At 37.4% G+C, this 25,791-nt stretch overlaps 2 protein-coding genes across 2 annotated transcripts in view; both read left to right on the top strand.

The window, feature by feature from the left end:
* The window catches only part of LOC138700464 (zinc finger protein 107-like), a 40,701-nt gene extending 27,199 nt beyond the window's left edge, over positions 1-13,502 (top strand). The window contains exons 9-12 of the mRNA XM_069827076.1: positions 1,751-1,867; positions 6,444-7,163; positions 9,079-9,204; positions 11,794-13,502. Coding sequence (XP_069683177.1) covers positions 1,751-1,867; positions 6,444-7,163; positions 9,079-9,204; positions 11,794-12,762 — 1,932 coding nt within the window. The 3' untranslated portion in view covers positions 12,763-13,502. The remainder of the gene's footprint in view (positions 1-1,750; positions 1,868-6,443; positions 7,164-9,078; positions 9,205-11,793) is intronic.
* Positions 13,503-13,622: 120 nt separating this feature from the next.
* The window catches only part of LOC138700463 (zinc finger protein 271-like), a 48,304-nt gene continuing 36,135 nt past the window's right edge, over positions 13,623-25,791 (top strand). Inside the window, exons 1-5 of the mRNA XM_069827075.1 lie at positions 13,623-15,579; positions 15,783-16,000; positions 16,674-16,850; positions 22,632-22,727; positions 23,495-23,641. Coding sequence (XP_069683176.1) covers positions 23,549-23,641 — 93 coding nt within the window. The 5' untranslated portion in view covers positions 13,623-15,579; positions 15,783-16,000; positions 16,674-16,850; positions 22,632-22,727; positions 23,495-23,548. The remainder of the gene's footprint in view (positions 15,580-15,782; positions 16,001-16,673; positions 16,851-22,631; positions 22,728-23,494; positions 23,642-25,791) is intronic.

Raw genomic sequence — 25,791 nt, 5'->3', positions numbered from 1 at the left:
TGGTGCCTTGCTGCTATCACTTGTGAGGTTCAAATCTGTCTTCAGACAGTTCACTAAACAACAACATAGTTCATCTAAAATCCGAAGCTAGGAAGTTACGAGTCAACAGTCAGAGGGAAATTTGTCGAATGCAAGTCATGAACGATTGCAAGTTCAGTGTAACAAATTTATAGCTGAGGAAGATAAATTCTGTAGCTTATGTCAGCCAAGGCGCCTTTATTCACGGCTTGTCATTGACGATTAACAGTTTGCACATTTGAGTGAATAATTGTAATTTGTATGTCGTAAGAGTCTCAGCTGAGGTAGCTCCAAATCTGTTCCACTTTGATTCTTGTCCAGAATGTGTGATGATCGTAGAATACTATACACTATACACTATATACTATACACCGGTACTAAATGTAAAGATATGATTGTATGTATTAGCAATCAGCTTCTGTAGTTAAAGTGAACATCGTAGTTTGTGATGGCAGAGACTTGATCAAATGTGGAGTGAAACTTCATTCAATTCGTAATCATTATAAGACTATTAGAATGGAACAGCAAGTCGAGTGGAGGATATGAGGGCCAAGTTGGAAGAATGAAGAAGCACCTGCCGAATTATTTTTGATGGATAACCTAATTTATAATCAATATGTGACAGAAGTTGTGTTTTCTTTATTTCCACATTTACAAAATTTCTTAAAACAAACTGACAGTGAAAGAATCGATTCTCTTTGAGATTAAAATATATTCCGTGTTATTACATTACGATTTTCAATAGAATAATATATCGTAAATGTGTAATATATATATATAGAGCAGAAATCTGAAGCTGCTGAAGCCGTATTGATCTCAGAAAATTAAATCTTTCGAGGTAGAGCAAGCTGAAGTGCAAGTACTGTTGTGTAGCCAAGGAAGAATGAGGGAGAGTGAAAGAAAATAAGTTGGGTATTACCACGAGAATTGTATGAGAATTGAAACGCTCGGCGTACAAATGGTCTAATCCACAAAGTTACATTTCCACTTTGCCTCTTTGTAACAGTGCGCGAAATGCGATACACAAATGAAAATTGTGCTGAAATCTCATGGAAAAACTGGGAGTGATGTTTAGACCGATTTACACTTTAAAGAAAACAACATGAGGAGCTCTTTAAAGCAATAAACTCAGTACGCAAATTTAGTGGGTTGGGCCATTTGGGCGCTGAGCGCCTGAATTTTCAAAATGAAATTGATTGCACGCTAGACTATGGAGCTTCATACTGGGAGCCAGAAAATCATTATCATGAGACGATTCCGAGCTTGCATAATGGTATTTTATATAGGCATGACGCATCTTGATCTTGCATGGAGAAAACATGGCATAGTTCCACAAATTGAAATGCGTAAAAAAAAAAATAAATAAATAAAAAAAAGACAGTCTAAAATAAATCTACGTTACCAACTTAAAAATGCTCATGTCCTCTCTCAGTTGATAATATTGTTTCATAACTGTACCATGAGGCAGAAGCATAGATGCAATGTATGGATAATTATTTAATCAGTTTTTCTACTTCAGTATACGGTACTCATGATTTCGATTTACTACACAGTTTTAGAATAAAAATATAATTTTGTCTGCCATTATGGCTCTTAGTTCCTTGTACTTGTTCCATATGATTTCTTTTCATAATATTTCGCATGCACGATGTAGTTAGTTATTCCGTGTGGGTGAGAGTGCAGTCTGTAACTTGAAGCAGTGTGTAGCATGTGACGTCTCTGTGTTGTGCAGGAGGAGAATATATTGACTGGAATGAAAACGGACCACAGCTATGATTCCACGATAAAAATCGAACCCGAGGGGACACAAATGCCGACAGATATTGCTGTGGTAAAATGTGAAGCTCAGGTGAGTGAATCATAAGTACATGACTCTTCTTCGAACACCGGTATTTATCTGGTGTGCTCGAAATCATTACCAATAAGACATAGCTACCATGTAAATTAACCACTTTACCAAATTAACTAGCAATGCAAATACGAAACAAACAAAACTGCTTAGGAAGAACTCAACGAACAAACCGCTACACATTCAACATAATCAGCCAATTAACCACGTGAAAAGGAAATGATGATAAGGTGATTACGATTACGTTAACGGAAAATGAATATTTATTATATATGGGGACCATTGCTAATGATGGCAAAATAATGTGAGGAACTTAACGAAAATAAGATTTCAACACGATTTTAAGGAGCTGGTACTAGTCCTGGACGAGGGTGACTCGTTCAGGGTAAACAGTTGCAGGAGAAATCTGACAAGGATTGCAGAGATAAGACATCACACAAACGTTGCTACCCAGAAGACTTGAACACGTTTCACATTGCAGCTGGACATCGTCTGTGTTGTCTGTCTTCTAGTTCAAAGTTTCATGTAGCGCACTCTACTCCCTGAGTGTAAATCTCACATCTTAGGTAAAACTGTCATGCATAGTGAATATTTTGTTGAAGTGCTGTCTTATGTTACCATTGTTAGATAGGTTAGGTGCGCATATAAATACGAATTTTATGTCGAAGAGGCTAACTGCAGAGACTGACGACATGATTTCTTCCGAACTTTCTTGAAATATCTTCTGCAATCCATGTCTTGTCTTAGACAGTGAACAGCCAACATTAACTGAATAATCAAGAGATGGTCCAATCCTCTACGCGACTTGAAGCAACGGGTTTTGTATTGTCAACAACCTCATCTCACCTTCAGTAGGCAAAGTACTCTTAAGACGTTTATGCATTAAGAAAAACCACAGTGTCCATCATAATTAAGACAATATAAATAACGTTATAAGTGAAAACAATGAAATTCCGCTAGGAAAATACTTCTGTTAACATTCCGTCATCAATAGCCATAATCATACGTAAGCAATCTTACTTTAATGTGACGTGAATGGTTCTTATCCACGTGCATGTCGTCGTCTGAGCAGAGTTCACAGCAAATATCCTTTCTGCTAGACAATACATTCTTAACAACTTGACTTCCTTCTCCAAGCTTTTATAACGCGTTACAATATTTCTCAAATATTTCCTATGAACATGACAGATCATAGACCAATAGAGAAAAATAGTGATGGTTTATTTAACGACGCCCGCAACTGCAGAGGTTATATCAGCGTCGCCAGATGTGCCAGTATTTTGTTCCGCAGGAGTTCTTTAACATGCCAGTAAATCTACTGACATGAGCCTGTCGCTTTTAAACGACCTGGACCAGGATTGAACCCGCAATATGGAGCATAGAAGGCCAGCGCTATATCAACTAGCTACCAGGGCGGATGCCCAATAGAGAAAGTGCTACAGGGTAGTTATACATAACCGTGCTCTGTGAATAATAGAGTTGCAGTATTCCTTGGATAGTCAGGAACTATGAGTACATTTTGTTGTACACTCAGACACTCCCATCCTTTATTATTTGAAGTTTGGTATCATATTATATCTTGATATTGTGAATTAATCTTTTCACTGTTGAAAGTGATGAAGTTGACATGGGCTTTGTAAGATTTTACAGAGATGGTCAGTGGCTGCATTACCCACTGTGCCGGTGCCCTTTGCAAGCAGCATCAGATGGTGTATAATTTTCCTACAATCAAATTTTAGGTGACAGATTGCTTGTTATAGCGGTAAACGTTGATTTAGAATCGCTGGATATAAGAAGCTTGTTGGTTGCCTTACATCACCTTCCCTTGGTGCAACCTGTTTTTAACAAACGAGGCTCTGGGAACAGAGTCACAGCGGTACAACTGTTTCATCGAAAATGAAGGAGATGACATTTCGGCATTGTGACCTGCATGGATACACATAAGTGTCCCCTAAGTAATGAAGAGGGGATATGGTCGGTGGAGTTGCCTGATGATCCTCCGGGCTAGGTCATATGGACCCATTACAAATGTTAGGTGTGGTCCTCCAGACAGTTCGGGGGTTTTGTGTAGGTGATATAACCACTAAAATATAAAAATATGGTGTTTACTTTAAAATGGTTATATTTTTTATTACGTCATTCTTGAATATCTTTGTAAATATTTTGAAGATGGTCACCTTGCGATGATCGTTTTTCTACTCGTCTAGCAGCAGCAGCAGTATCATCAACAACATCATCATTTTTAAATTCAGTGTCGCTTTGAAGTACAGAGGCTATTCAGTGTCAGAATTGAATTTGTTGACGGAAATAGCTTCAATCTCTCCGGCTCCTTTATGTGCCTTATACCCATGACATGGAACTACAGCTTTACTTTTCTTCTAGAGGAAAACATGCTCTGGATTTTATGGCTTTTTAAAATCCATTGCTTACAACCATGTTTGAACCCTATCGACCAATATGTGCACCGAGCTAGACATTTGAGATTCCTACATTGTTTCCATTGGAGATAATCTACCTGCTGTCTTCTTCCTACCAGTGCATTGTTTAATTCTTAAAGTTAACACACATTTTTCTCTTGGCACGTTTTATCCTTTGTCGAAGATCTTGTGTATGTAACGTCCATGCTGAAGTTCAAGTTTATATCCCGTCTTGTCCAATGCAAATTGAGGTGCAGAAAGTTCATGTGCGAGATACAATAGGAGTTGTTTTTCCTGAAAGACACTACTGTTTGTGAAAAGTGTAACATCCAGAAAGAATGGCCGGAACGACTCCAAACTCGGGAGATGTGTAGAACAGTGTACCACCAATAATTGATTATGTTTCCAGAGAAATGGCGTACACATAGGGCCAACAGTGACGTTTCTTGTGTTACCAGTAAGGTCAGTGTTATGCTTTGCTCAGTTAATGCAGAGCTTTCAAACGAAGTGGAAACGTGAAAGCTGTGCAGGTATGCCTCGTCGACGTGGAAGGGCGCAATATCATGACGTGAGTTCGAACGGGGCAGAATAGTTGGCCTCCGGGAAGCAGGTTTGTCATACTGTGACATTTCGGCTCGTACAGGGCATGCTGCTACGACAGTGATGCGTGTGTGGAACCAGTGGATAGAAGAGACGAGCGTTACTGGACCACATAACGTGACCAATGCACGGGATGACCGCCATCTTGTCCGCATGGCCATGACGGACCGTACAGCTTCATCCGCAGTGTTGAGTCGACGTTGGAGTACAGCAAGGGTGTGTACCTGTCTGCGTCAACGGTTCGTCGCCGTCTTTTGAGGGCTGGACTAGTGCCTCGCATGCCGTTGCATCGGCTTCCATTGTCCAGAAACCACCAACGCCTCAGACTGCAATGGGCCGTGACCGCCGTCACTGGCGTACTGAGTGGCAAAATATAGTGTTTTCAGAGAAGTCCCACTTCAACTCGTCCTACAATGATGGCCACATTCGTGTTAGACGCTACGGTGGTGAAGGAAATCTGAGCGCCTGCATTGTCGAACGGCATAGTCGATAAACGCCTAGTGTGATGGTTTGGGGCGCAATTGGATACAATATGAGATCTCGCCTCCTACGTATTCAGGGCAATCTGAACACCAACCGCTACATTAGGGAGGTTTTAGAGCCCGAGGTACTGTCCCTCTTTCAGGCAACTCCACATGCCACATTTCAGCAGGACAATGCCCGGCCACATGTGGAAGAACGACTGATGTCACTGTTTCCCTGGCCTGCACGTTCGCCAGACATGTCCATCGAGCATGTCTGGAATATGGTTGGTCGGCAACTTGTTCTTCATGGTCCTCCAGCACCCACACTTGACGCTTTGTGGACTTGCATACAAACTGCGTGGAGGGAGATTCCAGAGGAACATATCCAGGCCCTCTTTGATTCCATGCCACGATGCTTAGACGCTCTGATTGCAGCGCATGGAGGCTTCACACTATACAAAAATCTCACTGTCACAGATCAGATACAGTTCTGTAATTCTAATCATTTGTGCATATTCATGTACCTAATCTATGGTGTCAATTTCATTTCATTCACATGTAGGCCTATGCTTATTAGTGTTGCAATTTCCACAAACATTAGTGTAGAATATATTATTTTCTCATAGAAAAACCAAACCGTGCATCTTACATTACTGCTGTAATGTTTTTCACGCGACTTAGTTCATACACTTCGTGGCTGCAATATTTTGTCTGGGCGTATGTGATATTTAACATTTAAATTTCCATAACTAAGAGCGGCTGAATCTTGACATTACAACTAGGCAACGCTGTTTAAGCGCTAATGGCTCGTGTAGTATTGTTGGCTAAAGAAGCCACTACGTCCATGAACTAGCGATCTGACTGATGTTGAAATTTGTCCCCACTGTTGGATAAATTACTTAGAGTAGATAACATATAGTAAATTTCACCATTCCTGCTGCATGTAATTATGAGTGATATTGGAATACAAAAAGTGATTAGCAAAATACTGTGACTGCATCAAGAAGCGAACTTTTCTCGTAAAAATTGTACGTGGATTAAATAGATTTTCAGTACTAATTTGCATCATAGAAACTCAGTGTTCTTTCTTTGCAGGAAGATGTGGACACAGAGTGTATGCTGAATCCATTCAAATGCCTCGTGTGTGGGAACAGTTTCCGTAAGTGTGGTGAGCTTAAAATCCACGCACGAGTGCACACGGGCGAGAAGGCGTTCGAATGCGTCTACTGCGGGAAATATTTTTCGCGATTAGGGTTCTTAAATACACATGCACGCATACATAGCGGCGAGAAGACGTTTAAGTGCGATGTCTGTGAAAAGTGCTTTTCCAAGTTAGGTCATTTAAAAAGGCATGCATTTGTGCACACTGGCGAGAAGCCTTTCAAGTGCGATACTTGTGGGAAGTGTTTCTCGCAATTTTCGAACTTAACGCCGCATAAACGTCAACATTCCGGCAAGAAACCTTTTAAATGCGATGTGTGTGGAAAGTGCTTTTCTGATTCGGGACTTCTGAAGAGACACGCAGGCGTTCACACAGGCGAGAAGCCATTCAACTGCGATGTTTGTGAAAAGTCTTTCTCGAGATCTTCCAATCTAAGAGTGCATGCACGCCAACATACTGGTGAGAAACCATTTAAATGCGATGTCTGTGGAAAATGTTTTTCTCAGTCAGGGATTTTGAGAAATCATTCTCGCGTGCACACGGGCGAGAAACCGTTCAAATGTGGTGTTTGTGGAAGATGCTTCTCGCAGTCGGGACCTTTAATTGCACATTCACGTGTGCATAGAGTTGGGCAGCCACGCAAACAAGACAGTTGACTTCTTAAATTCTGTTACGTACACCGTTTAGAGTTTATCTTTTCTTTGGTTCGTCTTTAGAATCAATTTTGATAAATCCAATGTAGTCGTTAATAACTCTGTTATTTTGATCTTAATTTGCTACTCTTCTGTGTCATTTAAAATAAAAATATCATCTTGTATTGTTAAAAATCGACTAGCACTAAATAACTGGGATTCACTAGGTCCTACCTTGCTGTTGTCTTATTTCTTACTCTTTACACATCGAACTTGATACAGCAACACGTGTATTTGCCTATCTGGCTGTGGTGGTCGGTTTATAGTTAATGCTTACGTCTTCACTTACTGAAGTTACAAGTTTATTACTTTGGCCATTAGGATGGTGAATAACAACAAATTATGTCGTAACAAAACACCATTTACTACTTACATGTAAAGGGAGAAATAAGTTTTTAATAAAAGATCTATTCTGAACAAAATTTCATGCAGTTTTATAAAAATTGAAGGAGCAACATGGCTTCATATATAAATGAAATAATTATATAGAATTAGAATGAAATATTAACTTTTTAGCGGTATAAATTATAGCAAGTAAAGAAATAACACATCTGGAGGTTTAAACTGTGTGTAAAATACACGTTCACTTTTTTTTAAACACTATGCTTTATTTATTTTAATATACTTCAACTAATAGAGTAAACAATTTGAAGCTGGGAAGTTATGTGTAAATAGTCACATCTAAATCTGGCATGGATGCAAGTTCAGCTTAACAAATCTGCATAACAGAGGAAGATCAGTTCTATTGCATATGTCAGCCAGGGCACCTTCATTCATACTCCTTACTGGTGAGCGACACTCAGGTCGTTGAAGTGAATTGTTCTAACAAACTTCAGCTAAGGTGATATGTGGTAGGTCCAAATCTGTTACATCTTCGATTTCGTATCCTATATCAGTGACTGACTTTTATAGGAGTTATATTAATTGAAATACAGAGATAGAATTACATGTATTAGCAACCTGTAGTTCTGTGGCGTTCAATTCGGCAACAATTAAAACTAACACGCCAGGTGGAGGATGCATGTGTTTGAAAAGATATCAAATTTGCAAGAGTGAAGAAGCACTTGGCCAATTTATGTTTTTATTAATAACATTAATAAATCAAATATAATGCCTGAAATAAAAGTTCAGTGTTGTTTATTTGCACTTTTATTAAATTTATTAACATGAAGTGGCAGTGATGTCATCGAATCTATGTCAAGCATTGCCTGATACAGGAATAAAACAATTGTCCACTAACGATTTAAATATATTCCCTGTTACTCCATTGGGATATTTAAAATAATAATATTATATAATTAATGATGTGTATAGTTTAGAACTCTGTGTGGTATGAGAGTGCTGGAGCAGTATTGGTCTAAGAATATCAAATCTTTCAAGGCAGAACAAATCCAAAGTGCAGGTAATCTTGTGTAGCGAAGTAATAGGGATCACGATGTACGTGCCTGCACACTAGACTCAAGTTTCCATTAGCATTCATACTGAGAGCAAGTTATTGAATATGGCCATAATCCAATATAAATTACTCACAACTTGGACAATTATTACGTCATCAACACCAGTGACTCTTTTTGTTAGTACTTGATGTAAGTCCTACTCAGGAATGCGTTTACAGATACAGTGTGCGAATTATTATTTTAAGTTTTATATTATCAGTTTTACTGCACATGATTTCCATATATTATATTCTTTTGTCTATATGTGTGGCTGTTAGTGTCTTGCTCTTATTCTCGCAGTTATTTTCGTAATATTTCTCTTGTACGCAAGATGCAGTCAGTTCCTTCTGCATGAACCACAGCGGAGCCTACAAATCTTGAAATGTACTTCTAAAAATCTGCAGTGTATTAAATATATATGACGTCTATATGTTTTGCAGGAAGGCAATTTATTTGATGTCGACGTGACAGGAATGAAGACAGAATGCCTGGACACGAAGTATGACCCCACATCAGAGATAAAAGTTGAGGACACAAACATTGCTATGATAAAGTGTGAAGCTGAGGTGAGTGAATCCGATAAGGGTGCGTTCGCTCTTGTGCCGATATTCATGTTAGGCCTGTATGTTTTTCATTCTCGGATTCTGTCAATAAATCACATTGTGCGGTGTTCTTATTTTTAATCCTAATCTCAATATAATAGTTATAGTCTGTATGTTATGCATTATCCTATGTTTTGAAGTATTATTTTTCGCTCGGCTTGATTTACTCGGATCTTTTGTTTAATTGTATGTTAGTGGATTTAGGTACAGAAATGTCTGCAAACATGGAAAATAACTGTAGCTTCATATGACAGTCTTTCCTATATATAGATATATACCTTTGGAGGACGGTTAGAGCGTCTGGCCGCGAAACCAAATAGCCCGGGTTCGATTTCCGGTCAGGACAAGTTACCTGGTTCAAGTTTTTTCCGTCAACCCAATATGAGCAAATGCTGGGTAACTTTCGGTGCTGACCCTGGATTCATTTCAGCGGCATTATCACTTTCATCTCATTCAGACGCTAAATAACGTAGGCTGTTGATAAAACATTGTAAAATAACCCACTAAAATAAAAATGAAAAAAAAATATCTGCTGTACTCAACATTCACTTATATTTTCACCATAATTTCTTTCAGAAGTTCATCAGAAGTGCGTCCTCTGCAGTTTGGCATATTGTTATGTTCACTGACAGCTGCGAATATACTTCGATTTGTTGGTATTTGATTTCTCAGGAATTATTCGCATTTTTTATTACTGCATTTTTATCAAAATCCTCTGCAATATTTAACAATACTGTATACATTTCGTTACGTCATTCCAACTTCTGTCTTCGGTGAACACAAAGCATGTTATACTTTATATATGCCTCATCTTCGGGGCCCTCCAGGCTACATTAGCACATTCAAACCAGGCTTCTTCCCGCACACCATGAAGCTCCAGGCAGCATTTCATGGATAGTCAAACGCGCCTGTCAATTTAAGCTTTTCTATCCTGAAATCCAAACAACATATTGCCGTCTCCTTTAAGATTTCCACATATTAAAATTTATATTATCCACACTATTGGTAGATGACCACAGACTCATTGAACATCATTACTATTTCAAACAGAATAATACTTAAACTCCGAAGCCAGAACTCGGTGGAAAGTACACATGCAGACAGCGAACTTCATTAGACATCCATTCACCAGTGTGCTTGGTTATACATACAGCTCACAATGTGATCGACAAGCCATGCGAGTAACCGCTATCACAACTCTGTGCGTCTAATTTGTCTTTCTTCTTTTCCCATAAGTTTGCGTGTCGTTCCTATTTGTTGTTTTCTTCTTTGCCCATATTTTTGGCGAACCTCAACCCGAGTGTGAGATATGCCATGTACCAATTGCGGTCATGTTTTATACATTGCGGGAAATATGACCATGACCGTTCATAATATGCAATTTGGCCGACTCTATGTGACGCTCTTGCACTTGACTTTAATTGTACAAATGCAGTTCTGAGATTTTTTTATCGAATACTGGACTTCACAGGGTGATTTAGTTTTATTGACCCTTTTTGATTAAGCTCCGGATCCTTTACATCCAGATGTTACATTTGTTTTTTACATACTTGACATTTGGGATCTTTTACATCCGAATATTTTATAAAATGTTATTGTTTTTAAATATGCTATACAATTTGTCTTTGGTAACCTTTGTTTTATTATTTTATTGGTTAGTTTTGAATACTACCTAGGCTAACTTTTGTGACTGTTATGAAACACCTTGTTGATATTGCATTTGTGTACCTCCATTTTACAGTGTCAACCTTTTTTTTTAGTTCTTTTTAATATTCTGCTTATTGTCTTGTATGTATTTTATGAAGAATTTTAGATAAGGACGCAAGTAGCCATAGTAGCTGACGCGGCCACTATATCTATCTGCTCATATTTTAACATAAAAGTATTCCATTTCTCATTTATTTTTTGTCAAAGATTTTGAATGTCCATTCTGAAGTCCCATCTAGTCCAGTGCAATAAATTTGAGGTACAGGAAGTTTATGGTGTCCTCAATGTCGTGATATATTATAGATTATTTTCATAAGAACCAACCACGCTGTCAAAGTTCTGAAGTAACTTGATGAGAATAAAAGTACCTACTATGCCATGGAGAGTCATGAATAGATCACATACCATCATATTCTATAGATAGCCAAGAACTTGCACCACAGACAGGACGTAGTTGTGTTCTTGAACCTCTCGGTGACAGATTGTTGCCCACCAAATGCATTTTACAGAGTACTGTATTTTATGATTCTCAGTGTTTAAGCTGAGTTCTTCATTTCCTATTAACTTACCCCACATCCACCTTCGTATCTCTTTAGTATTTTCAATTGACTATTTCCTTTGGATGTCTTTACTTTACATTTTTTTTCTGTAAATCATTTCCTTTTATTTAGATGAAATTTACTTTTAACTCCTTTGGACACTAAATATGTAAAAATGTGTTATCTCTCCTCTGCGTATAGTAGAATTCTTGTAACTCGTAGACCTAACCATTATTTCCGCAATATTGAACCCAGTTCTAATTGTTAGCAGGGAGGCCGTTTCTTTCATTGACGCATTTCTTTCCAGGAAGGGTTGAGTCACGTGGAGGGAGAGATGATCCTGAAGCCATTCAAATGCCACGTCTGTGGAAACTGTTTTCGGAAATATGGAGAGCTCAAAATCCATGCATGCGTGCACAACCGCGAGAAGTCATTTAAGTGCGATGTCTGTCAAAAGTACTTTTCTAAGTGGGGAAATTTAAAAAGACATGCACTTGTTCACTCGGGCGAAAAGCCTTTCAAGTGCGATTTCTGTGGAAAGTTTTTCTCGCAATTATCAAATCTGATTACCCATGCACGCCAACATACAGGAGAGAAGCCTTTTAAATGTATTGTATGTGGAAAACAGTTTTCTGATTCGGGACTCTTGAAAAGGCACGCACGCGTTCACACGGGAGAGAAGCCATTTAAGTGTGATGTATGTGGAGCTTGCTTCTGTGATTCTGGGCATTTAAAACGTCACGCGTGCGTCCATACAGCAAAGCCATTTACATGCAATGTCTGTGGGAACTCTTTCCGAAAGAGTCTAGATCTCGATACCCATGTACGTGTGCACAGTAGCGAGAAATTTAAGTGTGATATGTGTGGAAAGTGCTTTTCTAACTGGGGAAATTTAAGAAGACATGAACTTGTGCATACCGGCAAGAAACCATTTAAGTGTGATAACTGTGGAAAGTGTTTCTCGCAATTTTCAAATTTAACATCGCATGCACGTCAACATTCAGGAGAGAAGCCTTTTACATGCGATGTCTGTGGAGTGCGCTTCTCTGAATCGGGGCTTCTGAAGAGACACAGTCGCGTACACACGGGCGAGAAGCCATTCAAATGCGATGTTTGTGAAAAGTGCTTCTCGCAGTCTTCGAACTTAAAAGCACATGCACGCCTGCATACTGGCGAAAAACCGTTTAAATGCGAAATTTGTGGGAAGTCCTTTTCTCAGTCTGGAATATTGAAAACACACAAACGCGTACATACAAGTAAGAAGATATTTAAATAAAATATCAGTGGAAAATGCTTCTCCCCTATTGTACACATTTATTTGTGCATACAGCGAGACGTCATACAAAGAAGATTTTATTTTGCAATTAAAAGTAATAGTCAATCATTCTCATATTGCTTGCTCTATTTTGGTCTCATTTCTTATTCACTTGTGTATCACATTTGAAATATTGATATATTCATTTTCCATTCTTCAAATTCAACTTTTGAATTTCTGAAACTTAGTTGGTGTGAAGATGTCATCACACGTAATCCGAGATAGTTGCGGAGTCGGGCGATAATTTGGAAGCTACTTTCTCGATTAACTGATTCTTTCAAACTTAATTTGATAATGCTATTTTGATGCTTAACTTCATACAAAGAAATCAATATACAAAAGTGTAAGTAACATTAAAATTGTGCTAGAATTGAGATTTAATAAGTAAATGTATTATTTTTCAGAAATAACAGTGGTAAAATTTAACTACAATTGTAAGATGTTGGTAGAAATGCAGTGAACAACCAGCATAGTTCAAGTGCTAACGCAGTTACCTGCTAATTCGGAGTTGTTTGGGCGTCAACTTGACTCCTGCTTAGACTGACAACGTAGTTTGGTTTTCTGCGAGGTTTCCCCTACTTTAAGGCGAATTTAACGCAATCGCTTGGCAAAACCTCCGTCTCTTCTCGCTATCACAATTCCATCGATACTTTGTAACCTAGTATTTGATACAGCGTCATTAAATAACATTTAAAAATATGTATATTTTCATGAGTAATGTGTTTATAAATGCCTTGAACTAACTGATATCAGTGGGGGTTCTTATTTCTAGCGATAAGAGTCTGTACAGAACGAATTGCTGCGAAGATATTACATACCGTACCTGACTTTCTTTTTGTATGTTTCAGAGAATAAATATCTCGGAAATTGATCATGTGGATGAACTTGTGAAATATGATAATATGGTTAGTTTGACGTTCCTTGCACTCTACATTGCACACTTCCAATTAGCTGCTGTATGCAGATACTTAAACATTGTATCTAACACACGTTTCTAATTTGTAAAATAAATAACTTACTTGGGTGAATGTTACTTATGTCCCGCCCACTATAGGAAACATAGGCCAGTTTTACACTAATCCTAAACATATTTAGTGTAGCTTGTTGTTTGCAGGCGATCCCAAACCCCGACCTCGAACCCTAAGAGCGCCAGAACTTATGTACTCGTCAGTCAAGGCCTACTGACAAAAACAATTGACAATAGATATCTCAGTCATGACCTCATAAATTATCCTATCAATTGAATAATCGATCTTGCTACGTACAACATAATTATATTATATTATTACCCATTTCAGCAAGTACTGACGACCACTGCAAAATACGACAATTTGGTCCAGGGAGCATTCTCTTTTGGCACAAGGATGATTTATGTAACATGTTCCTAAATTACTCTTTTAAATACCGGTACATTCTTTAATAAATCACTGGAAAATAAATGTGAATATAGGATGTGGAGTGAGTACGAAATTATTATTTTTTATTTTTTGGCGCATCATTTTTATGTAAATAACGACAAATAAAAACTAACATGCCACATAACATTAGTTTAAGAAATACAGGAAACAAGCATGAATAATATTCACCATTCATAATGATCTTCAGATAGAAAAAAAACCGTATGGAATAGAAATTACATATATAAATCTGCGTGTAATAAACAGTAAGTAATCCATCTTCGATGAATCATTTCAAAACAACGTGAATATAGCGTGGATTGTGTAGGAAAATAATTTCTTAAATGTTTCTCCCAATGTGCATCATTGTTAACTTATGAAAACAAATGAAAATTAACATGGCATATAAACACTATTTGAAGAAAGATAGGAGATATTAAGTAATATTCATAGTTCTTAATGATCTTTGGATGGGAAATAACAATGAAATATGTATAAAATAGAAATTACATACAGGCGAGCATATAAAAAACAGTAAGTAGAATCATATCTGATTAATAAGCTTAAATTACTCCAGGTTTAGTGTAAGAGTGGCCTATATCTAACGATGTCTCCCAGCAAATTACTTAATTATTTAAAAACAAAAAAATCGTGTTAGAAGATTGAATTTGTGTATTTTCTCTGAAAGTTTCCAGTCTTTTGTGGGCAGTCTTTTACATTAGATTGCCGAAAATTGGTTTATAGCGCAGCATTGGCAGTGATAAAAGTGTGAAATATTCGTTCAGTGGGCGGTGGATACTCTACATTGCACACTTCCAATTAACTGCTGTATGCAGATATTTAAACATTGTATCTAACACGTTTCTAATTTGTATAATAAAATATACCTGTTCCTGAATATTTACACGTCATATCTCACATGTTTACATAAAATTAAAAATTGTTAAAACTTAGCACTGGCATATCTACCAATTACACTATAACTGTTCAGGAAATGAGTGAGTGGTGTAGATACGTGTGATAGATTTAATGACGCTTTAGTCTTAATGTTAATTATAATAACACAAATTTTAAGTGTGGCAGTATTGCCAATACATGAGTGTGACATAGCATAGCAGTGTAGCCAATACATACATAGTGTGAACATAAGTTACCATGCGTGAACATATTAGCCACCTAATTAATGCTATTACATACAGTAGGCTACATTCAATCGTGGATCATAAATTCTATGTAACTTTCACATTGTTGTAGGTATGTATTTATGTATCATATATTATAAATGAAATAAACTGGAAGATTCCAAGTCTTACAATTGCACCATTGTTGAGAAATAAAAATATGAGCATTGTTCTGCTTCTCTGCACACAGGAAGAATGAGGTAAATACATAATAAAATCTAATATCATTTCTTTTAATCACGAATTATATATTACATCTTGTACTACAACTCAATATTATTCCATCTTTCGTTTTTAACAATTTTGGTCTCCTTTTCTATAAATGCAACATTCATTAAATTTTCTAAAATTACCAAAACATAGGTGCACAAAATTAGTTTAAGATATGTTTATTACGTTTCAGCCTGATGTCCTTCAAACATATTAATTTGTCTTCAGAATACACAAAATTTACAAAAGGAATTGGTTGGGTCACTGGCTACTGAAGTATGCACTGGAAGAAATGGTGAATGGGACAAGAGTTCGGGGCAGAAGAAGATATCAGATGATAGACGACATTAAGATACGTGGATCATATGCGGAGACTAAGAGGAAGGCAGAAAAAGGAAAGATTGGAGAATGGTGGGTTTGCAGTGAAAGACCTGCCCTTGCGTAGAACACTTATGTAGGCCTATATATACGTATAGTAATTAACCTTGTAAGATAAAAACTTTCTTCATCCCACGAGCTTCGCCTGGTTCGTGGCTTTGTACTCTTAATTTCTTGTTTACATTCCCAAATTCTTCCGTAGCTTCCTCTTTCTTCTTAGATGTGTCGGTATTTAGTCTTCTGACTCTGATGAACTAAATTAGCGTGACAGGGTCCCACATAATTCTAGCATTATCAACTATGATATCCTGTTAGCAGGATTGCCAACAATGCTACTAGTTTATTGTTGCGGGTGCACACGTCATTACAGAAACAATTGGATTGATTATCTCATTATTGTTAGGTTCTCGGATCACTTACCACTTTCTTTTCCTGTTTTCTTAATGTAAAGTTCACAAGTGACTAACCTCATTTTCAACATGTACTGGCTATGGAACGGTAAATTAGGCCTTGCAGAACACAATGAACGCAATATCTCAAGGTGACTTCCTGTGTGGTCTTCAGTCTGGTCATTTAACAAATTCCCTGGCAGTCTTTCATGTAACCACGCGTACAAGTCCATCTCTGCCAGGATGTAAACTACTTTTGTAATGACATTTGTTCCAAACCTGTGGAGGAAGATTGTCGTCTTTGATTATCATTACAGATCCCATTACCACGTTTGGTTGAGTTTGGAATCACGTGTATGTCTGCTGGAGCTCGAAGAGGTAATTTGTCGACCAAGACTCCCATGCTGCCACCTGGCTAAGCGATTTGGATTGGAATCCATGAGGTTATGGTCTGGAACTGATTCCATGGATGTTACAATTTAAAATGTCCAGGAGTAAGTACATCAATTTGATCAGGATCATTGGATGAAGGAATCAATGATCTTCAATTGAGGATAGATTGAACTTGACATAACAATGTACAGTACTCTTGGAAAGTTACAGTTGCATTACATCAATGAACGATAACATAACACTTGGCCCTGAGTTTATTTCTCTTGCCCCCTTGTTTGATGTAAAAGGGACCATAATAATCAACATCTGCATTAGTAAAGGGTCTTGAAGGAATTACTCTGAGGCTAAGTAGTTGTCCCATAAGCTGTGACGTTATAGTAGTCTTTTGCCTGTAACATATTACATAGGTATGCACAATTTTGCATATACAATTTCTAGCAACAGGTAGCTAATATTGTTGTCTGAGAATCGACAACAGTAATTCACCGCTTGCATGTAGGTGCTCTTGTATGTATCCTCAACACTGGGTTAGGTGACATGATGCTTGGGATGTAGAATTACTGGATGCTGTTGATTGAAACTTAAGTTTGACCTTTCAAATTTTCTGCCCAACCTGAAAAATTGTTTTCTATCAAGGAAGGGGTTGACACTCTTTATTGACTTCTCTTTGATACTCTTCTATGCTGAATTAAGTGTTTCATGTCTATTGCGTAGAATCTATCTTGTCCATATTTTATACATGTCGTTATTGCGTTGTGTGGTTCATTACGGAGTCCACACCGTTATGCCCATATCATCGTAATAAAATTGACTGCCTCTTCGGTATGCTTTGCTCAGGTCATGTCTCCGCACTGTATCCAAGCCATGTCCTGTCTACGTCTTTGTGTGAATTGTGCCTAAGAGTCGGATAGAGAGGCTCTACTGCGAATCTGGGGAGATGTAAAACGTTGTTATGTTGCTATGGGGTGAAGCTCCATGCCCAGCCTGAGCACAACAAATACAAACATTTTCAGTTAATCACTTTAGATTTCTGATGGCGACCTCGTCCAGCTGGCGTCCGTTTCCGGGGGGAACTTTCAGAGCTGGACATTAGGCTGCCGGATATAAGGCTAATAGTATACCCACCTACACAACCATAGGTTATCAGTCGTCCAAAATTCGACTTAAGCTTGAGCCAGTCTCTTAAGAATATTACACCCAATTTTACTTTTTTTATTTATTTTATTGAGTTATTTTACGACGCTGTATCAACATCCAGGTTATTTAGCGTCTGAATGAAGTGAAGGTGATAATGCCAGTGAAATGAGTCCGGGGTCCAGCACCGAAAGTTACCCAGCATATGCTCATATTGGGTTGAGGGAAAATCCCGCAAAAAACCTCAACCAGGTAACTTGCCCCGACCGGGATTCGAACCCGGGCCACCTGGTTTCGCGGCCAGACGCGCTGACCGTTACTCCACAGGTGTGGACTCCCAATTTTACTACAATGATAACGGGCATAATGGTGTGGACTCTGTAGAAGAACACTTCTCAAATGCGGTCATTAAGTCCGCAGAATTGTATATCCTACAGGTCAAAATGCATCTCTGTCCTCTGGTGGACGGATGTCTGCAGAGAAGCAATCAGATACCGTGTTACGCCAATTTGAGCACCATCTGACTCGAGAATTTTGTCGAGTTTAAACCTCTCGAGCCCAAAGTTGTCGGACTGTGCGATGCTAAGAAGACATCCTAGATAAATTATGTCACATCCTTGAAATAGAACATCCCAGCTAAACTCGTTTAGTACAAAGTCTGTCGAATAACGGGGAAACGTAGTTCTGTCATTCCAGACCTTTTGAACAATGGCATAACTCACCAGTTCTATAGAAATTGTTGAAATATTTGCCAATAATTTTGCAGAAATAAGTAGGTCAACGAATTATGACCCGGAAAATGTAAAAATTAAAGAGGCTGCGGAAGAAATGAACTCTAAATCTTATATCTCATAACACAGAATATTACAATGCACTGTTCATATCCGAGGAGTTGGAGGAGGCACTAGACAAATCCCCTGACTCTGACAGCAAACATAACCGTATGCTTCGCCATCTCCCAGCCAACTGTAAGATGGTTCCTGTTGACAATATACAACAGAATCTGGACAGAGAGGATATTTTCATGTGCATAGTGTTCAGATGACTCGCTCGTGGTAAGAACCCAGGAGCTTCTCCATACACTCCTAAGCTCTGATTCTGATTCCGGGCTGTGTTGGAATTGCAGGTAATGTCGTCGCAGATGCGGCCCCATGCTGACAAATGTCCATCTCCTGCATGGCGAGCGAGATGTACTGGTAGTATGCCAGCTAGCAATTTTATTACGATCTAGCATATTTCATTTTCTTAGTAGGTTATTTTACGATCCTGTGTCAACGTCTCAGATTGTTTAGCGTCAAAATGAAATGAAGGTGATAATGCCGGTGAAATTTATTTATTTAATACTTTACACTTGAGCTACATTAGGCATTGCAGCCCGAAAGAGCAGAAGCTCGTGCTCAGGCGCAGTTCAGATCAGTTATACAAAATATATCACAAAATTAAGAGAGTTCTTTGAGCACAATAACATTAATAAATGGTAAAATAATACAGCATGTAATAATAGGGTCTATATACAATATATATATATATATATATATATATATATATATATATATATATCCTGTTACACAGGAAGGTGATATGCTTGTCCCATTTTAAATGTTGGTCAGTAATAATGCCTAATATTTAACTTTTGAGGATATACTCAAAGCGTTACATGAGCAAGTAGGTAGGTTACAATCATGTATTGTTATACTTCTATTATTATTCATTTTTAGTTGCTCAACTCCATGTGATGTTAATGAAAATGGTATTAATTTTGTTTTAGAAACGTTCAAAGAAAGTAAGTGAGCATCCAGCCATTCTTTAATAATGTTAATACCACTGTTAGAATTTTGATAAGTTTCAACTTGAACCACTAAATATAACCACAGTATCATCCGCATAAGATTACAGAGTACCAGAATATTTCTCAATATCAGTTTTAAGTAAATTGTTGATATATAAAGGGTACACGGGAAAAACGAACAATGTCACAATTCCTTTAAGGGTGATGTCGTTATCTATTTCACTGTATTACTACAAACTTTAGTGTTATTTTTACCAAAAGTGGTAAAGGAGAATTAAAACCACGGATACACTCACCATTTTCTTCATTTTAAGTAGAAACACCAATAAATTTTGCAGTAATATACTGAAATAGATCATTATCTCAACCTTAATGGAAATGTGACATTGTTCGTTTTTCCCATGTACCCTTCAATATTAAAAACAAAACAGGACCTAAAATCGTCCCCTGAGATACACCTATATCAATGTTACGTGATTCACTAAGGTGATCATTTATTTTAGTTACTTGAGTTCTGTTGCTTAAGTAAGATTTAAATAATTTTAAAGCCATTCCATTAATTTCCAATCTATCCATTTTATTCAAAAGTATATTGTGATTGACTGTATCAAAAGCTTTTTGTAAGTCTAGAAAAATTCCTAGACATTTATTTCCTACATCTAATTGTTGAATTATTTTTTAAGTAACTGGCATAATAGATTTTCAGTGCACAAATTTTTTCTGAAACCAAATTGATTATCATTTAGTAGCTTATTTTTTTTCTAAAAATTGTATTAACCGTAATATGAAATGAAATATTTTATTGCATTGTAGGAAATATGACCGTGCTGTCGTCAATAGAATCAATGTGACGCTCTTGAGAATGATTCTAGTTGTGCAAATGCAATTCTGAGAATTTTATCCAATACAGGCCTTGACATGAAACTTAGATTTTATTAACCAGTTGGTTTACCTTCCGGACCCTTTACATCCGGAGACTACTAATTGTTGTTTTATATTTGTTTTACGCCTACTCAAACCTTACATTTCGGACCATTTACACCGGAATACTTTATAGAATTTTATTGTTGTTAAAATTGCCAGATTATTTGTTTCTCATGGCATTTGTTTTATCATTTTATGGTTACTTTTTAAACTTCGCCTGGGTCTAATAAGTGCTCATTTTTTTATAATTTTTTTAACGAATCACCTTGTTAGTAATGCATTAGTGTACTTTGTTTTTAATGTGACAACGTTATGTTCGTGTTCGCTTTTAGCGTATTGGTATTATGTGTATTTTTGTTTTTGAAAGAATTTTAGATAAGGACGCAAATAGCCATAGTAGCTCATGCGCTCTTTTTAAACCTCTAGCTGGAGAGATCTGGACCCCCAGACTCCCCTTTGCTGCACAGTGTAGGTATATAATACGGTACAATATTTCGCAGTACCTAGGTTTATCATCATTCGTTGTGGATCTTGGTTTCTGTGATGGGCTGGTGTGAGAGATGTAGTGTTGCTTCCGATATAGGAAGTTTATTAGTAAATTACGGTATGTCTCAAATTTTATCATACACTTTATTAGGTGATAGTAAATCAATTTACTGTTAGTTATATTTTCTCTTTCATGAAGAAATACTTGAAGAACCTGGTTATTATTATTTTCTTTTTATCTATCGATGGTAAACATGATGTTACAACTTTACATTTAGTTTTCATATAAACAGCGTGGTCGGACACAAAGGTTTGTATTTACTGTACCTGTAAGTACAATTTTCTACATTTTACCGGTACTTCGCTTAACGAGGTGGTAATACACCTATGTAGGTCTAATTTCAGCGTATAGAGTTATATGCTGGTAGTACGACTGAGCCTTGATATTATTAGAGAGACCTAAATGAGGTTTATCATGGGTGATTCATTATATCTTTCCATAAATTTCATCATTATGACCCATACCCAAGTTGTTTGATGTTTTCTCATACTACAATGATATAGGGTCACGGCATTCTTGATCTGAATACCTGCTGAATGTTATGTAGTTCAATCAAGCCTCTCTGATACAAGTGGTGAAGTAATGTTGGACGTAAGGAATATTTACAACTGAATATTCAAAACAGGTATGCAAATGGATTTATCCCTCTAAAGATATGGCGTATATTGTTACCTTGCTCAACATATTACCATAAATTAGGTGATCACAAAGGGACGTTGCTTGAAAGATCAGATTAAATACTAAATTAAGGTAATATAAAATATAGTCCAGTGCTGTGGAGCGACTGTTAAGCGCGTCTGACCCTGAAATGAGAGGGCCCGGGTTCAAATCCTGGTTGGGTTTTTTCCGGGGTTTTCCCTCAACCAACTGAAGCAGAATTGCTGGGTAACTTTCTGCGTTGGACCTCGGACTCATTTCGCCATCATTAATTCACATTATGATCATAATCATCATCCATACCATAGCCGGGTTAAGTTCACGGTGCGGCGTGCTGTACTTACAGAAGAGCGCGGCCGTTCAGCTACCCAGTCATTCACGAAATAGAAGTGGTGAATAAGCACAATAAGCCTCAGGCTGCAGTGCAAGTCTTCGGGCCTCTTTTCCGTGCAAGGGGGGAAAATATACAAAATATCACTACAGTAATTTTATAGAAGAAGAGGTGTACTACCGTAGGTACGAAGGCAAACACGAAGCACATCTTAATGACACCGTGCTCAAGAGGCTACGGTCTGTGCTAGGGAACACAAAAAGCCACTTTAAATGATTGTTCGAAACATTTTTAATAGCTAAGGCATATTACAATTTGTAGGGCAGGTTGTGCTCTCCTACTCTGACAAAGTACCTTTCCCTCTGTTATCAATGCTACTACTCCACATCAATTCGTAGTAGCTAAAGTAACTCTATGTAGCATACAATTCTCCATAGTTTGTGTCTGTATACCCCCAGATACACCTTTCACAGTGAATGACATTGAAGATATTGTCGCAGGTGCCTGCTCCGCATCTGTTGGTGGAGGAATTCGATGCAACCCACTGCTCTTGGGATTCAAATTCCGGTGATGACAGAGGAAATAAAATAGCAGAGGTATGTACCCATTTAAATCTCATAACCCTATACACTTATCCTTGCCTTGCGGTACTTACTCTATAATAGATATCTCCACGCATTTAGAGTGGTCCTTGTGTCCTGACCTACATGTAGTGACCAGTACCCTATCCGAATGCGTATGTCCGCTTTACGTGGAACGGAGGGTAGGCCACTAGAGGGAACCCAAGAGGTGGAACTTAAACTGAGAGGATTCGATCCGACATCGGGATGGGAATCCGGTGTGGCTTAGTGGATAGAGCATCAGCACATAGAACTGAAAACCTGAGTTCGAATCCCGGTGCCAGAGAGAATTTTTCTCCGTTCCACTCATCTTTCATCATATGATGACCCAGAATATCTGCACGGAAATATATGTACTTCGGTACATCATAATAATGTACTGTATATGTTTTTGGTTTTGTTAAGAATTTTAGGTAAGGGCGCAATTAGCTATAGAGCTGACGCGCCAAAACCCCACTTACTTCATGTTATCGCCAGATTTTGCATTTATAAAAAATCATATCTTATTCATATTTAAACAATTTCATAGAGAAGTCTACTCCGTAGACTAACAAGCTCTATATCTGGAATCGAACTCATGCATTTTCGTCCGATGTTCCTGTGGAAATGATATGGCGATGACGACGTAGATAACACTTCCAGAACTACCGACATCCCAGAGCCTGGGCACTGCTAATGATGATGTTTGTTGCTTTCGTATAACAGAAAATTTATTCATAACAAGTTAATGTCTTTCCCAACAGCACATATTATGAAATTGAATGCCGATTTCCTTATAACCTCTTTCAACTCTAATAATGGATAAGGTCAAGACAAAACCTGAGGGCGACCCCTTTACTGTACAATCAAGTGCTCATACTAAACTAGAAGAGAAGAAGTCTTCATCAGAGGTAAGTCTGTTTCCTGTATAACAATATGGAGGGTAGCTACCACTCGACAAGAATGTATACATAACGTACAACTCAGATTGTATTCAACTCAATAAAAGTAGAGACACTGAAGGCTGTACTTCCTCGTTTTATTTGTCGTCATGGCACATGTAAGTTCCTTTTGCATATACGCGTTTGACAGGGTTCCTGATTTGTAGTGCCTAGTATAGCTTACAAGTTGGAATGCAAGTCGATGTCACACATAGTATAAAACGTTTTACTCGTATTTTCTTACTTTATAAAAATATAGTTAAATTCAAAGTTTCATAATAATTTAAAAAAACGTCCACTTGGACAACTGTAGTATGCACGTAATGGTAAAGCACATACAGATTCAATTTGGCATTTTTATAGAAAATTAAGATGTGTCTTGATGAGTAAGTCATCCATTTTTATTATAAGGGAATTGATTCTATACATTCGTAATATGAGTGAGTCTTAATGTAGGCTGGAATTGTAATTTGGAAAATTATTTTGTAATTAATTGAGCTTGTTTATGATGTTTTATGTGACATGCTGACATATGTTTAAAATAAATCCATCTCAAATTTAGCTAGAAATTCCAATGAAAAACAAAAAGAAAAATTATGTTATAATTGATAAAGGTTTAGGTGGTATTAATGTGTATTACCATGTTATGGTCTTGATCAGGCATAAGGTGGAGGTTTGATTCAATTTGGAAATCTTTATATGTGTGTATTTATGTGATGAACATGACATACGAAGGCTGCTAACATCGCTAATTGCTTTTCTCATTTGTAGTCGTATGCAGCTATTAAGCTAGTCTCCATTCTACTTTCTATTTTGATCATTCGCCATGCCAGTAGAGAAGTATGCTATCTGCAAATTTTTCGATTTCCAGTTCTTTATATTAATCATTGTATTTTTAGGTGATCTTTAATGTAAAAGTATAATGGTATAGGCCTTAATAACGTCAAGCATCTGAAGAAAAATGTATTGGTCTTACATTAGTGTAATTTCATTAAGATGTCAATTGCAAAACAGCTTCTGGAGTTACATTAGTGTTTCATTAGAATTTCCTGCATTCCATTTAATTTTTAGTGAAAAACCATGTTATTTACATTTGATGTAGCCTAGTAGTGCGCGAGTGTATGGAAAGGCGTGATGTGGGGAACACCATGATTTCCACTGTTATTCATAAAAGCATCACTGATGTCATTGAGAAACAAAGTCGACGGAAAAAGAAAAACAGTTTTCTCCAGGAATAAAAGCAGGAGTGATGAAAATTTAATTCAGTCAGAATAGTGGAGTCTCATTACATTCGTGTTAGAGTATTTTGAAGGTCCTTTGGACTATCTACCTTATAACGCATGAGGTGTAATCGAGAAGATGAACCATCACAAAAATTTAAAATGTTTATAAAGTAACATTTACTACAGAATTCAACATAGGGTTTCATAATGTAATGTATGCTAAGTGAGGAATATGAGAATTCATCAGAAGAATAGAAACAAAAATTAACAGTACAAGACAAATACGAAGGTCACCATAGAAAGAAAGAGAAAATGATGTTCATCAGGTATTGAAAAAAGAAAGGAGTTGTAACTTTTTATGCTCTTAAGCTGTTACACCACTTCCAGGCAGTAAAATGTAAAGCTTTTAGTGAAAAAGAAACTGAACTTGAAACATTTCATCATTTTATTTATGAAGCTGTCTCTAACTGAGAATTCCTTTATGTGGCATGAGGGTTAAGGTGGCAGAGGGGCAAATGAAGCTGTAGCTGGATGATGGAATTCGTGAACAGTTGTAGAAATCAGAAGATGATTTGCTATGCTGAGGAAATAACACATCTGTAGAGAGCTGCTACACATTCCTGTATAGAATATGATGAGAAAGAGGCTTTGGAATCTGGTCCATTTATTTGCATTCGCAGGTTGCTACCGTTGCAAGACTTGCATAAAGAACCGGGAAGCAAGGCAAATGGAAACGTGACTTCCCAGAATGTAAATCTTTATGTAATGATACTGAAAACAATTTTTCCATAAGTAACGAAGGAAGAAAGTTTCATGGAATGGTCCATATCTGTAGAGTAACGGTTAGGGCGTCTGGTTGTGAAACCAGGTGGTCCGGGTTCGAATCCCAGTCGGGGC

Source organism: Periplaneta americana, chromosome 5, assembly GCF_040183065.1.
Source record: "Periplaneta americana isolate PAMFEO1 chromosome 5, P.americana_PAMFEO1_priV1, whole genome shotgun sequence".
Classification (NCBI taxonomy): Eukaryota; Metazoa; Arthropoda; class Insecta; order Blattodea; family Blattidae; genus Periplaneta; species Periplaneta americana.
Note: the sequence above shows the minus strand (reverse complement) of the source record. Positions and strands in the feature narration are given on the sequence as shown.